Source organism: Lynx rufus, unplaced genomic scaffold, assembly GCF_022079265.1.
Source record: "Lynx rufus isolate CCGP_SWC_20201006 ecotype Redwood Valley unplaced genomic scaffold, mLynRuf1.p SCAF_3, whole genome shotgun sequence".
Classification (NCBI taxonomy): domain Eukaryota; kingdom Metazoa; phylum Chordata; class Mammalia; order Carnivora; family Felidae; genus Lynx; species Lynx rufus.
Genome location: NW_025814845.1, coordinates 8,868,535 through 8,886,660, shown reverse-complemented (window position 1 = coordinate 8,886,660; position 18,126 = coordinate 8,868,535). Strand labels below are relative to the sequence as shown.

The 18,126-nt window shown below is 47.0% G+C and overlaps 1 protein-coding gene across 4 annotated transcripts in view; it reads left to right on the top strand.

The window, feature by feature from the left end:
• PROM1 (prominin 1) overlaps positions 1-18,126 on the top strand; it is a 103,659-nt gene that overhangs the window by 78,797 nt on the left and 6,736 nt on the right. For all 4 annotated transcript variants that reach the window (XM_047091640.1, XM_047091639.1, XM_047091636.1 and 1 more), the window contains 9 exons: positions 4,924-5,047; positions 6,845-6,948; positions 8,582-8,666; positions 11,236-11,382; positions 12,039-12,110; positions 13,188-13,280; positions 15,178-15,231; positions 17,517-17,597; positions 17,921-17,989. In XM_047091640.1, coding sequence (XP_046947596.1) covers positions 4,924-5,047; positions 6,845-6,948; positions 8,582-8,666; positions 11,236-11,382; positions 12,039-12,110; positions 13,188-13,280; positions 15,178-15,231; positions 17,517-17,597; positions 17,921-17,989 — 829 coding nt within the window. The remainder of the gene's footprint in view (positions 1-4,923; positions 5,048-6,844; positions 6,949-8,581; positions 8,667-11,235; positions 11,383-12,038; positions 12,111-13,187; positions 13,281-15,177; positions 15,232-17,516; positions 17,598-17,920; positions 17,990-18,126) is intronic.

The following is an 18,126-nucleotide window of genomic DNA, read 5'->3' as shown; positions in this document are numbered from 1 at the left end:
AACTAACAACATGGGAGTCTGCCAGATTTAGACTTCAGCTCAGGTCATGATCTCATGGTTCATGAGTTTGAGCCCTACATTAGGCTCTGTGCTGATAGCTCAGAGCCTGGAGCCTGCTTTGGATTCTGTGTCTCCCTCTCTCTCTGTTTCCCCCCCTCCCCCCGCTCACACTCTGTCTTTCTCTCTCTCTCTCAAAAATAAAGAGTAAAAAAAAATTTTTTTTAAAGAATTGACCCTTTGACAAAAAATAAATAAATAAACTTTAAAAAAAAACAAAACAAATAAACATAAGAAATCTTTACTAGGGTGTGACAAGCGCAGAGGGCACCAACTGGGTGTGACCGCACTTGGAGCCAGAAACATAAACCCGGAGGCAGAGGTTAAAGCTTTGAATGCTCCCCAGAGAGGAAGCTGTGTGGGTTCCAAACTGATATTTCCTTTTCCAATAAGTACATCAAGAATCGGTAGCAGGGAGTGTGATGGGTTTGGAGAGCAAGGTAAAGATTTGGAACAAGTCCTTGGAGCCATGGAGAATCAACACCTCAGCCATGGCTGTCATTGCTTATGTCACTAGTACCAGGCTGGGAGAAGCTGCAAGCCACTGTCATGCACTAACGTGCCTTTTCAAACATTGGGTCACCACAATAATGAATCAGACTTATGAGCTCTGATTGTAAAGCTTTGCCCTGAAACCTTTCAGCTCCAGGATAGCACAACAAGCCAAGAAAGGCACATAAATCAAGGCACAAGAGTTTTACAAATAACTTTAAAACTAACAACACAGGAGTCTGCCAGATTTAGACAAAGTTGAACAGAACTCCGTGCACGGAAAAGCCTATTTGCTCACATGGCTACGCTTAAGAAATTCATGCAGCAAGGAAGAGTATATTGCCCCTCCTTTTGGTTTAAATGTATGCAGCTACAGATAGAAAATGAGTTAAATGTTCAGGATTTACTAATCCTGGGACTTGGCTGTTTTGTCAGTGTTTTGATGGTGGTTCTATAGATCACATGTTTTTAACTGCTTGATGGGAGGGCTTAAATTGTTCTGGAAATGTGCACTTTTCATAACATTCTATTTCAACATTTTTAAGGGACAAAACCAAAATATGTGCTGTCCCGTTTCAAAGAAAACGGAAACAGAGGAGTCATGAGCAATTTGATGGAGGCTAAAATTACTTCAGTTTGGATATCATTTTTACCTCTGCAGAGGAAGGAATCTCGGAAGAGACAAAGTCACATGCAAGCATGTGGCTTGGGAACAAGGGGATTTATCACCCGATAGGAAACAAACTGGTGGCTGTGGGGTCTGTATTGTTGCCACCCATGGCTCAACATGGAAATCTTGCTTGGCAGGAGCTTCCATCTCTTGAGACATCTGGTAAACAACTCGAGAGTTGTAAAGGGGAAAGCATGATACAACTCATTAGAAGACTGTAATTTCTTAAAAATCATTTATTTACTTGTAGAAACAAGAAAGTATATTTTGTTCAGCTGCAACCACAACACCACCTGCTCTTAAAAACAGTAACACCATCCGTTGACGTTGTTGTTGAAGAGTGTGGTCTCTTCAGAAACCAAGCAAGAATCCTTATCTCCCAGGGGGATCCTACCAGAAGGTCTAGGGGGAGGAAAGACAGAGACCCCTGGCTCTGCTCTGATCCTGTGTCTTCTGAGGGTCCAGGGGGCATTATGGGGGCCAAAGAGGATACAGCGAGGAATGTACATCTGTCTCAGGGGCACATAGGTTTCCCTGGAGGTAAGGACACCTAAACAAGGCAGCAAGAAAACAGTCTTGTACTGAAGCCCACTCTGAAACTTCTAGTTTTAGTTCTTGAAAACCATGCTCCAATTACCCAGAGCTTTGAAGAAAGACTAATACCCAGTATAGCCATGGGGTCACAAAATGGGTGCCCTTACATGACCAGTGGCCGTTCAGTGGTTACAAATATTTCAGAAAGCATTTTGTCATGCTGTAGCAGGGGCCATAAAGAGACAGTAATCTCCTTGGCCAAGTCATTCCATTTTAGGGGATCAGTTTTAAGGAAGTAGGACCCAACTATGGGCAAAGTATCACAAGCAGAGAAGTGTTTTTGCAGCTTTAGTTATAATAGTGAGGCATTGGAAATGACACAAACATCAGCCACCAAAGAGTGGGACATTCCTGCGGCCAGTGAAATGTAACAAGGTTGGCTACCCTGGATTGTTGACCAAAGTCGCTAAGATGTTCAACAAGGGCTCACAAGACTATCACGTATGGTCCTCACAGCTGTGTAGATCGGGCAGGAGTCAGCACACGTTTCTGTAAAGGTCCAGATAATAGATACGTTCACTTCGGCCGGCCACATATGGTCTTTGTCGCACATTACTTTTCTTGTTCTTATTTTACTTCTTCTCCTTTTCCTTCTTTGCAACACTTTCAACACACATTGGCCATTCTTATCTGAGTGACCTTACAAAAACAGGCCTCTGGCAGTGCTGCGTTCCTTATCTAGATATAGGCATATTTAAGAAATAAAGGCTGGACATACGCTCCTTAAGATTAGCAGTGTTGTTTTGAAATACTCTATCAAAGGTTTCCAATTTTTTTTATGACTCTAATATACACACATGCTCATGCACACGGTTCAAACCATGGTGACTAGCATATGCTTCCCACGTGTTCCCCTTCTTCACGCGCAAAAGCCTTTTAGGTCAGAGAAGTTCAGGCTGACAGAGGCCCCTCCAGTGGGCACATCTTGTTATTTATTTCAGCCAAACCAGGCAAATATTCGAAATTGTTCCTTAATGGTGTCCACTGGGCAGAATCATGCCCTTAGGAAGGGATGCCATTGTTCCTAAGTACCTCAGCCTAGTACACACTTCTGAGGGTCCTTCCTGTTTGCACCAGTGACGGTGCAATCATCAGTGATGACCTGGTTACTCCACCTAGACTGATTCAAGAGTTTGCTCTGTGTCTACACCAGAGTAACTGAGCACTCTAGAGAGAAGTCATGCAGTGGGCACATTGGTATCCCTACAAAATTATGATCCCCACCTCAAATGGATCCTTCACAGCCCTATAAGTTTCTTCCTTCCCTCCCTTCCTTCCTTCCTTCCTTCCTTCCTTCCTTCCTTCCTTCCTTCCCTCCTTCCTCTGCTCAGCAATGGCTTTTTCCACACTGATACGTCCATCCTCCTTATTCCTCCCTCGCTTAGCAGCTGACTCTACTTCCTTCTTCACAAAGGAAATAAAAGCCATCATACAACTTCCCATCACCAAAACTCCAGTGCACCTGCATTCACACGTGTGCAGGGTCAAGTGCAGAGCAATCCCTCTCTTCTGGGCCCATCCCACCTGCCTTTCCTAATCTCAATCCCTGCGCACAGCCCAAGGGTGTCATGGATGAGCCCTTCCCTCTCCTGTGTCCTCAATCTCTTCTCCTCTCCAAGACTTGCTTCTCAACACTTAACCGTGTTCTCTTCTCTCCTCTCTTTCACCATGAAAACCAAAAACCTCTCCCAACACCACTCCTCCCCTTCACAGACATCAAAAGTAATGATGCTTGCTGCCTGTTTCCTCACCTCCTTGTCCTGGGCAAGGCCACGCCCCTTCCCTCAGGTCAGCAGCAGCCTCTTTGCCTCCAGCCATTGGACTGGCTTCAGATCCCCTGGAGTGTGCCCCGTCTGCAGTGTTTGGGACGGCTTCCCGCCCCCTCTTCCTTCCCGCCCCCTCTTCCTGCAGACACGCCTTTGTTTCCCCATCAGCAGCGCTACTGGTTTCCTTCCTACTTTATGAGTCTTCCTAGCGGTCTCATCCTCTGGCTGGCCTTCTGCCACCTGCTCCTCAAATGGCGAAGTCCCCAGGCCCGGCCCCGGGCTGCTTCTCTCTCCAGTCTCAGCTCCGGGGACCGGTGGTCACTTCTGAGCAGCCGATTGCCTCGTGCAGGCCCGCAGCCCAGCTACGTGTGCTCCAGACGCAGCTGACTGCCCGCAGCGTCTCCACCGCCACGTCTCCCGGCAGCAGGACCAGATCCCACCTTCTCTTCCCTTCCTCAGCACCCAGTGTCTCCTTTCCCTGCTGACAAGCCCCGGCTTCACCCCGGGCCCCTCCTTGCCTCCTCCTCCCGTGCAGCGTCCTCAGCACATCCCGTGTCTTTTCCGTCGGCTGACTTCTCACCACTGCCTCCGGCCACGTCGGGCCACCACCCCAGGATGACAGCCTCATCGGCCGTAGCCCCGTCCACGCGGGCATCTCTCCATCCCATCCTCGGGCTCTGCCTGGAGTGTTCTTCCTCAGAGAGAAACTGGGCTGTGTTCCTCCTGTGCGTCAAGGCCCTCAGCAGCCTCCCCTTACTGGACCAGCCAGACCCCCTCTCTTGCACCCCGGCCTGCCTCTCGAGCTGTAGCCGTGCCGCTCACGGCCCTCCTTCCCCGAACCAGGCTGGCCCCCTTTGGACTCCCAGTGGTACGTCTCCTGCCTCAGAACCTCCCCGCTCACTGTGTGCCCTGCGGAAGGCTAGGTTCACTCAAGCGACCCCGGAGGCTGTGTCTGCACCAAAGTACTGGGCTGCAGGGAGACCAGAGACCTAAGTCGAAGGACTCCCTCACTATATGCCTGGGACCGAAGAGTCAACAGTGCTTGCTTACTGCTGTCTGTCTCCACTCCTGAGCCAATCGGCTCACTTAACCTGTACAAAGCGAAGACTCTAGGTCCATTTCCTACGTTGCATACATAGAATTAGTAAGTACTGGTAGGTAATATGGGAAGTGTAGTTGTTTTTTTTTTTTTTTAAGTAATCTCTACACCTAACGTGGGGCTCAAACTCACGATCCTGAGATGAAGAGTCACATGCTCTACCGACTGAACGCCAGACACCCCCAAATATTGAATAATCTACCGTAGAACTCTTAACTTTGTGTCTGTTTTTCCTTTTTCTCCAGTGGGGCTGGAGTCAGCTTCCTGATTTGTTGGATATTGATGACCATCGTGGTTCTCACTTTTGTCGTTGGTGCAAACGTGGAAAAACTGCTCTGTGAGCCTTACCAAAACAGGAAATTATTCCAGGTACGTATGCTTTCAGGGTCTGTTATGGAAAGGCTTGACTAGAAACTTTGATTTCCCCATATCTTGTGGGTGCAAAAAAAGATGAGCAGTTTGGTTTTCATTCAGTAAGTTAAGATCCCTTCACTTTGTCAGAGCAAAAAAAAAATAATAATAATAATATGGTGGTATTTTCTTTCTTTAAAAAAATTTTTTTAATGTTTATTTATTTTTGAGAGAGAGACAGACAGAGCCTGAGTGGGGGAGGAGCAGAGAGAGGGAGACACAGAATCTGAAACAGGCTTCAGGCTTCAAGCTGTCAGCACAGAGCCCGATGCTGGGCTCGAACTCAGGAATGGCCAGATCATGACCTGAGCCGCAGTTGAGCCACCCAGGTGCCCCCATGGTGGTATTATTTGTCAAATGTCAGGTGAAATCAGCACCAGGAGTTAAGGCCTCTTCATCAATGTGGTTTGTAATAAGCTGGAGGAGAAAATTCCCAAGTTGGGGTACCCCAGGAGGTTTCTGACATTTTAAAGAGTTTCTCAAATGACAGTTGCCCACACAGATGGTTTTGAGGCCCTAAATTTGTAGTGAAAGACACCAAAAAATTCCACACCTTGTGGCCCAGTGTTGCCCCTGGTAGACGTCTGGCGAGGCTGTTGGGACATGAGTTCAGGTTTCACTTTCTCCCTCTGAAACCAAGTCTTGTGGACTCTAGGGACCTGTTCTCTGTTCAGCTTCACTAATTAATGAGGAAATTTTGGCCCTTGTTTGGGTCTTGTCACTCTGGCTTTTCAGTGCTTTTCTCCAGATGCTGTTTTTTAAGATATATTTCTCTTTGGGGTACCTGGGTGGCTCAGTCGGTTTAGCGTCCGACTTCAGCTCATGGGTCATGAGTTCAAGCCCTACATCAGGCTCTGTGCTGACAGCTTAGAGCCTGGAGCCTGCTTTGGATTCTGTGTCTTCCTCTCTCTCTCTCTGCCCCTCCCCTGCTCCCGCTGTCTCTCAAAAAGAAACATTTAAAAATAATTTTTTAAGATAGATTTCTGTTTTCTTGTTTTATTGCATATATATTTTTTTGCCTCAAATCTGTTATGAAATCTGGTGAGTAGATACTAAGGTAACAAGTTGTCATGGTGTTCTATTTATTCAGCTGGTTGAGGAAAATTAAGTTGAGAGTGTCAATTTGTCAAATTTTGTCCATTTGGCCTCTTAATGAAAAATTATAGTGATACATCAAGCCAGACTTCATTATCTTCCATGCCGTATTAAATTGCTGAAAAGAACTTCTTTAAAAATAGGGGATATTTTGACACCCTTTATGTTCCTCAAGCACGTACGTGATCATGCACTAATGAGCCCATCTTATTATATATGACATATTACATTACATATGTTAGCCATCTTAAATATATGATATGAAGTGAGAGCGTATGAAAGTTTTAATTCATTTTATCTATAGAGAAGTAGTAGTGAAAAGGTGGGCCAGCTGCTTTATGGCTTTCTATTAGCTATTCTGAATCAAGTTGTCTATTCTTTGACAATTTCTTATGAGTTTGTCTTACTAAGAGAAGTGCTCTCCAAAAAAAAAAAAAAAAAAAGCAATTTGAGTCATTCTTATTGATGTTACCCAGTGGTCAGTCAGTTTTTTCCAATCATAGTCTTATTTTCTGGTTTTAAGTTGGAAATCAATGAGGAAAACCATGATCTGAAAAATCCCTGAAATATGTTTAACAGAATATTTTATTATATGCATGTATATTAGTGTAAAAGTATCTTTTTTTAAAAAACTAAGAGTCTTTTTTTAACTTGTTCTAGGTTTTGGACACGCCGTATTTACTAAATGAGAATTGGAAACACTATCTCTCTGGCATGGTATTTAACAAACCGGATATTAATCTCACTTTTGAACAAGTTTACAGGTATACATAATTGCATGATGCATTTTTTGCTACCGAAATGTTGTTGTTCCAGAATGAGAATTTTACTTTCAAAGTGTCTTTGATAAGACTCGATAAGACTTTCCAGTTTCAGAATTAAGCTGTTCTCTAGTCTTGGCAAAGAGAGTAGAAATAAGACCAGAAAGAGAATCCTTCCCCTGAAAACCTGCTAGACTTCGGTGTGGTGATGTCTCAAAGTCCCTTTGTCCAGTAGGCACTAGACCTCAGTGCTTAAGGTGACCCTGAGATGCATTAATGAGACCCTCTGGAAACTCCTGTACAGAAATCACCCTGCCCCAAGTGAATACCATGTATAACAAGAACTCAGCAACGGGTCCAAATCTCAGACACGCTGACCGTGAAGCAGCTGAAGGGCCAGGCTCTGTGGTGAGGCTGCCTGGGCTCCAGTCTTGACTCTGCCACCAGGGAGCAGGCCTTGGTGATCTTGGGCAGTTTCACGTCCTCTCTGTTCAATAGGGTCCAAAGGCTCCCCAGCTCCTCTAGCAGAGATAGCAAATGAGTAGCTTATGTGCCCATCCATTGCACCTGACCCTCGTGGTAGACATTGGTAGTCAGCTGTGGTCTTGTCCATAGCCCGGAGAGTCTCGGAATCCTTCTCCGCAACATGCAGGCGGACATTATCAAGCGATTGGAGATTCTACGCACCACTGAACCATCCCTGGGCTAAAAGGACAAAGCCAAGCTTCTTGGCCTGGCCTGCCAGCTCTTTGTGACTCTGGCTCCTGCAGAGTCTTACCTCTGATGGGTCGTGTATTAAGCTTTCTGTTCCAACAACACCAGCCTCCTCGGGGTTCCCTGGAGAGGAGTATCACATCTCCCAGGGATGTGGGCAAGTTGCGTCTCCCAGGCATCCCTCGGCTAGAGGGCTCTGGCTGCTGAACATGGAAGAGGCACTCCCAGGAAGTGGCTGTGTCAGCAACAGGGATGTGCATCGGATAAAGCCGCCCTTCTTAGTTCGGTCGAGGAGGCATTTTGCACATGTTAGAGAAGCACAGAGAGGTGAGGTCAAGCTAGGTGTCCTCACCATCTGGGTATTTGTGGCCCCCTTCCCTATCTCCATCCTGCCATTAGAATATACATCCAACCATATGTTAAGAGAGTGAAATACATCCAACCATATGTTAAGAGAGTGAAGCTCAACCGTGAAAATATGGAGGCAGATGGTCTGGCAGGGGTTTGATTGAAACTTATCCTAAACCCCATGATATGCTTTGTAACACACCTCTTTCTAGCAGGTGTTGCTCTTTGCTGTTTGTTTTTTATGAGAACTGATGTCTTCCCAATCTGTGGACTTGTTATCACTCATGGCTTTTTCCAAAGGCACAAAGGAGACAGACAGAAGGCTGATTTACCAGTTTTATTGTATCGGTTCCAAAGATGGGACATTTCGCGACATAGGGAACGAAGTCAGGAATGGGAGGCCCCGGGGGGGGTCCACTGGTGACCTCCTCCCACGTCGGCGCTTAGAAGCTGCTTCTCTGCTCACAGATTGAAATCAAAGATAAACCGTGAACCTTTCTCTCCATCCTTAGCAGTGGACAGAGGCAGCCACAGCTGCCTTTCTAGATCATGATTTCTCTGTTTATTCCCACAGTGATTGCAAAGAAAATAAAGGCATTTATGGCACACTTAAGCTAGAGAATAGCTATAATATCAGTGAACATCTCAATATTCAAGAGGTAAGGACTTGGAACGAATCATGAAATTGACGTATTTCTTTACTAAATCCAGTTATCTTTCATTTTTTTCAGAAATACTTTCTTAAAGTTTTTTTTTAATGTTTGTTTTTTGAAAGAAGGAGAGAGACAAAGACAGAGCATGAGTGGGGGAGGGGCAGAGAGAAGGGGAGACACAGAATCCGAAGCAAGCTCTAGGCTCTGAGCTGTCAGCACAGGGCCTAACGCAAGACTCAAACTCATGAACCAAACCATGAGATCATGACCTGAGCTGAAGTCGAATGCTCAACTTACTGAGCCACCTGGAGGCCCCTTTCTTTTTTTTTTTATGGAGATAAAATTTATATAAGATAAAATTCACCATTTTCTTTTTTTTTTAATGTTTATTTATTTTGAGAGAGAGAGATACAGTGCAAATGGGAGGTGGGGGCAGAGGGAGAGGAGAGAGAGAATTCCAAGCAGGCTCCACACTGTCAGTGCAGAGCCTGACGTGGGGCTCGAGCCCACGAACCATGAGATCATGACCTGAGCCAAACCCAAGAGTCCGACACTTAACCAACTGAGCCACCCAGATTCCCCAAAATTCACTATTTGAAAGTGACATTTAGTACACTCACAAGGTCGTGCAAACCTCAATCTGTCAAATTCCAAAACATTTTCGTCACCCGCAACCAGTTGTCTTTATGGACGTATGAGTTTCTCTAGTAGACCGCACAATGCTCAAGAGGGGTCTTGCTGTGGACACTACATAAGAAGATTTTATGTTGCTGTGTGTCGCTGCTCCTAGAGGGACAAACCCAGGGGGCATTGGCGTTCCAACACTGGCCAGCCTCTTCTGCCGGGTCCCTGAAGAGGGAACGAGGCACTGAGAACTCTGGTCCACACAGTCGTGGCCCCTCGTGACTCACGGCTGTGGCCCCCGGACTCCATGTGATCTCTGCTGAGGTCTGCTGGCCCTCAGCAAGACAGCATGGCCACAATGATGGAAGCAGACAGAGTGGAATGATTTCCTCTTCTCCTTTGCCCAAGCCCACGCTCTAGTCTTGAGCCTTAAGACTCTGAGGAGAGGCCACTCCACAGCACGCTTGACAGAAGAAAGAGCGAGAGTTTCAGCTGCCCAGGCCTAGGGTGCCTTCAGCCTGCACTGTCCGCCTCCCCACATCTGGAGGCCTTCTGGCCTTCTTGTAGGAAAGAACTTAAGGAGACTTCTTTCTTCTGGGCTTCCAAATGGAAGCAGATACCAAGAGATACCGAGGAAAGAGGTGATTCCCCAAACCCCACAGCTTGCCACTGAGGCATCACAGAAGGCTTCCAGAAGCACCATGAAACCATGACGGCCTGGCAGTTTTCAGATATGAAGAGGTTTATTAAAAGCTGAATACAGGGGCACCTGGGTGGCTCAGTGGTTGAGCATCTGGCTCTGATATCGGCTCAGGTCATGATCCCAGGGTCATGGGATGGAGCCCGGAGTCAGGCTCTGTGCTAAGCATGGTGTCTGCTTAAGATATTCTCTGTCTCTCGGGGCACCTGGGTGGCTCAGTCAGCTGAGCATCTGACTTCGGCTCAGGTCATGATCTCACAGCTCGTGAATTCGAGCCCTGCATCGGGCTCTGTGCTGACAGCTCAGAGCCTGGATCCTACTTTGGATTCTGTCTCCCTCTCTCTGCCCCCACCCTGCTCGCACTCTGTCTTTCTCTCTTTCTCTCTCTCAAAAATAAACATTAAAAAAAATTTTTTTAAAGATATTCTCTCTCTTTCTCTCTTTCCCTCTCCCTCCTCTCCCTCTCTTTGCCCCTCTCCCCCACTTGTGCTCTCTCTATATATAATAAAAAGAAAAAAAAGCTGGATACAAAATTTTGTATTGCATTGTATTTTCTATTGTATTGATTATCCTTCTTAAATATTCCTTGCATGTATACATAAATAAAATATCTAGCCCTAACTAGATACCCTCTACTCATCTGACATCATGCCATGTTTCATTTTCTCTGTGGACCAGAGACAGAGCACTAGGGACACTCAGACACTACACGCTGCCTAAAACTACTGACTGCCACTTAGGACAACCCCAAGTCATCAACCGTGTCCCCATGATCTCAAGTGTCCCCCACCACCCGAGTCCAGTGTGTGCTGCCTCCTTCCCTTGGGATGAAGCCTGCCTGGCCCCTTTCAGCATCTGTATTTGCCAAGACTCATTCAGAAGCCACCTCCTCTCTGGTGTCCTCCCCAGTCCCCTACCTTTGAAGGCTGTCTCCTGCGCCTGGTGTCCTGATGCAGTTCATGTGGCTTTATTATGACACTGCCTCTTCCTTTGAGGACTTTGAGGGTGGAGATGGAATATTATTTTGCTTTGCCTCCGACCTCCTCACATAGTGCGTGGCGTGGGGCATAAGGAAGGAGCCGGGGAAGCGGGGAAGGGGTGGAAGGGAAGAGAAGGTTACCGGGAAGAAATGTCAGTCAGGGGCATGTCTGTGTATTTTGTCCCTCGTCATTTTACTGCTCTTTTAAAGCTCTAAGTATGTGACTATCTTGAAGAATGGACTTATTTATAACTTTTCTTTTTATCATGCAGCATGCTGGAAACATAAGCAATGACTTTCAAAATATGAAAGTAAATATTGACAATATCGTTCTGCTGGATGAGGCAGGAAGAAAAAACCTTATGGATTTCAGCTTTTCAGGAATAGACGCCATAAATTATAACATCTACTTGGCTGAGGTGAGACCATGAGTTCATGCTTGATCTTTTGGGGAAAATCACAGCAGATACCCGTGGGTTGGTTTTGTTTTGTTTTTCTGTTTTTCTTTTGTTTGTTTGTTTTTAATTTGGGTGGGTTTTTTTTAAGCTGAGGTGAAATTTATATAACACAAATGAACTCTTTTAAAGTGAATAATTCATTAATATGTAGTATAATCACAGTGCTACACAACTACCATTTCTATCCAGCTCCAAAACATCTCCGTCACTCCAAAAGAAAGCCCCATTCCACACACTCCCACCCCCCAGCCCTGGTAACCACCCATCTATTTACCTATTCTGAATATTTCATTTGAATGGAATCTGAATAGAATCCTAAGGCATGTGACCTTTTGTGTCTGATGGCCTTAAAAGGCCCCCTTTCACGTAGCTAAAAGTTTTTGAGATCCATCCCCATTATAGCATGGATCGGCACTTGATTTCTTCTTATGGCTGGATGTGGTTGGATAAAAATAATCTGGTTTTACATGTATAAATAAGAATGTAGCCGAAGTCGCCTGTGTAAGAGTTTCCAGCCTTTATGGCCATGGACGATGGTTCACTATGTTGTCTATCAGATTCCGTTAAGGCTTAAAAATCCCACGTTGATGACGCAGTTCTTTTCCCCTCTTTTGCAGCTGAGTAAAGCCCCCACCAAAGCGAACCTTTTATCCTTTGCAGATGATCTAGAAGTAAAAGCCAACCATCTGGTGAGTTCGAACAGTATGGTTTTAAATGCTGTAATCACTACAGGTGTCAAATGTCAGTACTATTCTTCACTCCCGTACACCACAAGTAAGCTTTGGTTAAAGATGTGTCTCGTGTCCACGTCAAGACTTCCCACCAGCAGCCATTGCTGTGGTGCCCGGAAGTCGGTGAGCACGTGGACGTTTCCAGGGTGGCGTCAGGGTGCCCGCGCCTGCTCCCGACCTCTGCTGGTGGCACGGGTGCCCTCACTGTTTAGCACCAGCTCTGTTTTCACCCCATCAACCCCTCTGCCACCAAACACATGTGCAAGTGCACGCATGCGTGCCATTTTTCTTGCAGTGTAGGGAATGGAAACTGAGGACACGGGAGGGGGATTTCCATTTGGTGCTTTGCATCGCCAGTGACAGGTGGATAACGGAAGGCAAAGACGCCACCTAAGCCCCGTAAGCCTCCCTTCCTCACTTCCCCTGCTGGCCGGTGACTAAATGGCTATCATGAACGGAGCAGCAGAGCATGGCCATGAGGAACCTGGGCTCAGGAGGAAGACTGGGATTTAAATCCTGGCCCAGCCACTTCCTAATTATGGGAACTTGGACAAGATGTTTCGCTCCTCCATGCCTTAGTTTCCTCATCTGTAAAACAGAAGCAATAAAGTTGCTCATTAATGTATTAATGAGCCCATTAATATGTCACGCGATAGTATATTAAACACTTTTTAAGTGTGGGTCAAATGAAAAATTTCTCAGTTGAGCCTTGCTGTTCTCATCTGCGAGACGGGGCTATCGCTGCTGTGAAATGGCTTTCTAGTGGCTGTATTTTGCGGAGGTGAGAAAGAGAGCACAGCCTCAGGCACTCAGGACAGGCTGATGGGTTTGGTGGCCACTGAGAGTTCACAGTCCTGTGACTTGAAATAGGGTGTCCTGGCACTGCCCCACGTCCGGTGGGCCCCACGCCCACAGCATACAAGGAGGGCTGCACGTCGGTCACAGCTACCTTGCCCCGAGCCCCTGTGGTTAGAGAGAGCGCTCCAAAGTCTGGAAAGGTGGTGTTTACCTTTGTTTCTTTTCTTCTCTTTGCAGCCCCACGGAAGTCTGAAACAGTCCCTGAAAAACAATGCACAGACAATTAGGACGATTCACCGTAGCGAAGTCATCCCTTTGGAACAGTCAATGGTAACACTCGACAACCTCCGGTATTTCCCCGTGACCCGAGCAAATCCCATGTCACTAGGTGGCTTTCATGTAGCCTAAGGAAGCATCTGCACCTCACGCGGGGGTCAAATCCAGTTGGCCTCAGGCTAAGGAATTAAAAATTAATGATAGTTGGTGCGGCTGGGTGGCTCGGTCGGTTGAACGTCCGACTCAGTTTCAGCTCAGGTCAGGATCTCGTGGTTCGTGGGTTCAAGCCCGGCATCAGGCTCTGCGCTGGCAGCACGGAGCCTGCATGGGATTCTCTCTCTTCTCTCTCTGCCCTTCTTCCCACTTTCTCTCTCTCTCTCTCTCAAAATAAATAAATAACTTTTAAAAATCAATAAATCAATAGATGATAGTAGCTGGGCTTTAAACAAGACAGATTTTCAATGTCACCACCCACTCCTTTTGTGCTTTATCTCCTTGCCTTTTCCACTTGGGTGTGACCAGGTAGGTCAACTCCGTGCTTGCCCCACACACTATGCTCTGGTTCCCTGCGGCTCGATAGGCCCCCGAAGCCAGGCACCTGGCTGGGGTGATGATGTCTGTGTTCTGAACTCGCTCGCACTTACTTTCAAATTCTTTTTCTCCACACCCTGCCAAGAAATATGGGAAGGCAAGGGTAAGTCCTTTTCCCCCTGCCTCATTTAGCTCCGTTCACTGATCCGATGGGCCGCGTTCCCGGTCTCCTCTCTCGTAGCCTCTGTTGTGACTTCCCCTTTCTTTTGCTTCCGGCTGCCTTCTGGCTTCTTTCCCAAATGCCGGAAAGGCAGTTTGTAGCAGAGAGAGAACACAGGCTCTGCACTCAGGCGGAACTGATTCCAGACCCTGCTTCTACCTCCCCAAAGTCTTAGGATTTTCCATTTTCTCATCTGAAAATGGGGGGAACGGTTCCTGCCCTCCTGTTAACCTGTTTCCTGGAGACGAAAGCCCTGATGTCCCAGAGAGACTCTGTAAACAGGAGGGATTATTGTGACACTGCTGTGGGAGACCTGTTACAGAGTCAGCTTGCTCAGGTTTGGAGAAGCACACGAGTTCACTTGACTTCAGCTTTGGAACCTCCTAGAACTAGTTTCTACCACTTCAATCTCTCTCTCTCTCTCTCTTCCTTCCCGACTTTCTAACTCATTGGAGCATTCAGAAGGAAAACTGAATTTTCTTAATATGTGTGCTGCACTCATCATAATTCTCTGCTCTGTTTGTTTATGCCTAGCACAAGTTTGTTAACATTTTAAGCTTAACGGCTTTCCTTCAAGTAGACACAAGCCTCCTGGGCGTTTGCAGAGCCGAGGCGATCTGTCTACAAATAGGCAAATTGCTGTGTACAGGTGACCGATGATGTAAACCTAGGGTTAGCAAACTATGGCCCCAAAACTATAATCCAGCCCATTGCTTGTTTTTGTAAATAAAGTTATATTGGAACGCAGCCATGCCCTCTTATTTACAGATGACTGCAGCCGGTTTCCGCTAAAAGAGCAAAATTGAGTCTTTGGACACGGCGTGGCCCACAAAGCCTAAAATATTTACTATCTGGCCTTTGTTTTACCAATTCCTGACCTAAACCATTCAGACGGAACTACTCTGGGAAGTCAGGGTAGACTTTTGTAATTACCGCCTGCCACTTTGAGCCAACCCTACTCCGAGTGGTCTCTTGGACACCTCGTGTGGGATGTGCTGCCCTTCAAAGTTCTAGAATACAGATCCTGCTATTCTTCTTCCGCTTTTCTTACACCAGAGGTTTGTGTGGCTCACATGGTTACTTGCATCTATATTGCACAGTAAAGTCGTATTTGATGGCTGGCTGCGGGGGGGGAGGGGGAGAGGGAGACACAATGTTCGTGTAATAAGTTGGAAAATATTATGTATGCTTGTTCACCAGAGCTCTGTATACCAAAGCATCAAGGAACTTCAACAAAAAAGCAGCGGATTGGGGGTAAGGACTTACTTTCCTTTTCTGCCACGGGGTCTTATTATAAAAGCACACACAGCCTTTCAGAGATAATGGTTTTACAAGTATTTAAGTTAAAAAAAAAAATCCTTTGGGGCACCTGGCTAGGTCAGCCAGTAGAACTCATGACTCTTGATCTCTGGGTCATGAGTTCAAGCCCCACATTTGTGAGTGGACTTTATTTCCAAAAAAAGTGGGCGGGGGGCACCCAGGTAACTCAGTCAGTTAAGCATCTGACTTCGGCTCAGGTCATGATCTCACAGTTCGTGGGTTCAAGCACCGCATTGGGTTCTGTGCTGATGGCTCAGAGCCTGGAACTTGATTGCTTCAGATTCTCTCTCTCTCTCTCTCTCTCTCAAAAATAAATAAAGATTAAAAAAAAAAATTTTTTAAAGCTTGGTTATCCACCCATTTTAAATGCAAACTGGGTTTTCCTACCATTTGCTCCCTGCAAGTACCTCTCACCTTGGATACACAGGTGAAAGCCGTGAGTTGATGTGTAGAATGTAAGCTCAGAAGGTACACTGGCCACTCTCACTGAGCTAATGCTGCCTACAAAATCCAGTGCCTTTGACCACAGACTCATTCTCACCGTTGGGTTGACTGCGGGCTTGTCCGCCTACCTTCCCGCCCAGAGACCCAGGCTGAGGGAGCAGCTCCTGTCTGGGCCACCTCATGTCCTCGAGGTAGAAACACTAGCTGCCTTTTAAGCAACTTCTTAGAACCGGCCGCTCCATCTGCGTTCCATTAGCCAAAGCAAGTGAGGCTGCCAGGCCCATCATCTTGGGCTGAGAAGCCAGAGCTCAAAAGGTATCAGCAGTCAGGAACAGTTAATACAGTCGACCACAGGGGGTCCTTCAGACTGCAGACACCCCCACAACAGAAACCGAGCTCCACGGCTACGATGTGTTTGTCTGGTACCCTCAGTGCCAATGGGCAATTCAGGAAACCTCTCTTTATTGAGCGGGTTGGGCTGCCCGTGAGAGGTTGGGGATGTCAGCCCACAACCGAAAATCCCACGTTCCTCGTTCCTCCCTGTGCTTTTCTCTGAGCTCTTTTTGCAGACCTTGGTCACAGGGCTTCTTGCCACGTGTGACTGTGTGACACATGTCCCCGTGAACCGTGAGCAACTTCGCTAGTAGTTAGCACACTCCCCGGGCAGCCCTGGGCCTGCTTCTTTGTTGGCACGGGAGACCCTGAGTTCCCCTGAAGGCTCTTCTGTGAGGTTTGCTCGGCTTGGGGACCGTCACTGTTCCTCTCGTCACAGTTGCCATTTCACACATGTGTGTCCTGGGCCAAGGGAGCCTGGGACAGACCGGTAACTGTGTGCGGGTCCCTTGCCATCCTGCGCATCTGGACGTTCATGGTGACAGCGTGAGCTGCGCGTTGCCCTTCACGAGGGGTCAGTGGGGGGGGGCGAGTTGGGGTGGAAATGCATCTTTGACCCACTGGCCAAGCTGGGTACCCTGAGGTCTCCGGGCAGAACAGAAAGGGCACCTTTTTAATTTGCACCAAGCTGCCATGTCGGAGTTCTTACCTGTGTCAAGGAACTAGGTGCACATCCGGGCTCTTATGCCCCCAACCTGGTGACATCAAGCAGGGTCAGCCACCTCCTCTGTGAAGGGGGCCTGATAATGCCTTCCTACAGCCTGTGAGCACAAGAGCCCGCCCCCCGCGCTATCCATGGGGGATACATTCAGCGGATGCCACGGACAGTACTGAACCCGTGCGTGCATAGCTACGATAAAGCTGAATTTACAAATTAGGCACAGTAAGGGGTTAACAGCAATAATCAATAATAAAATAGAACAATTTTAAGAATGTACTGTACTAGAAGTTATGTGAATGTGGTCCCACTCTCAAAATCTCTGACTCACCCTTCTTGCGAGGATGTGACGTGGTAAAAATGCCTGACCGGGGGATGAGGTAGGCATGTGAGAGAGCGTTAGGCTGTTATCAGCATTTCTAACCATCTATCAGAAAGAGGATCTTTGCTTCTGGACCCTGAGTAATGGAAACCGTGGATAAGGGGGACCTCCTGTACTCAGGGAGGCGATTTGGATCAAGGGCCCAGCCCAGTGTCTGCCACAAAGTGAGTGTTCAGTATGACATCTCTTGTCCCCCTGCCCTCAGAGGGCTGGGCCGGCTCAGTCGTCTTCTTGACTAGCAGGTCGTCGTGGGATGGGGCTGAGCTGACCGCACGGGCACCGACAGGCAAACTAGTGAAATCCCTTCGTCACGTGACACTTGTCGATTGCTGTGTTTTCCAGATGAAAGTGACCAATACCCTTTCCTCTTTGGATTCCGCTCAGGACTTCCTCACAACCCGTATTTCCTCGGTTATTGTTGAAGTAAGTTTTCTTTTTAAAAAATATGTATGGCCATGGGGAAGGGGAAGGAAAAAAAAAAAAAATCCAGAGAGGGAGGGAGCCAAACCATAAGAGACTCTTAAAAACTGAGAATAAACGGAGGGTTGATGGGGAGAGGGAGGGAGCAGAGGGTGGGTGAGGAGTATTGAGGAGGGCACCTGTTGGGATGAGCACTGGGTGTTGTATGGAAACCAATTTGACAAGAAATTTCATATTAAAAAAAAATATGTATGCCAGTAAGTGGGCGTGTGCCCGTAACTATAGCATCCTTTTAACGGTTTTCCTACCCTTCGATTTCTTTCCAGGAAAGTCAGAAGTATGGGAACACGATAGTAGGATACTTTGAACGCTATCTGCAGTGGGTCAAAATCTCAGTAAGTACTTTCTCTTTTATGAACACAAGAGGTCCATGTGTGAGGATGGCCATGTTGTCGGATACAATCAGGAGGAGATAAAATTAAAATCCTAGTAACTGGGTAGGAGAGATAAGTCGAGGACCTCGAATAGGGAC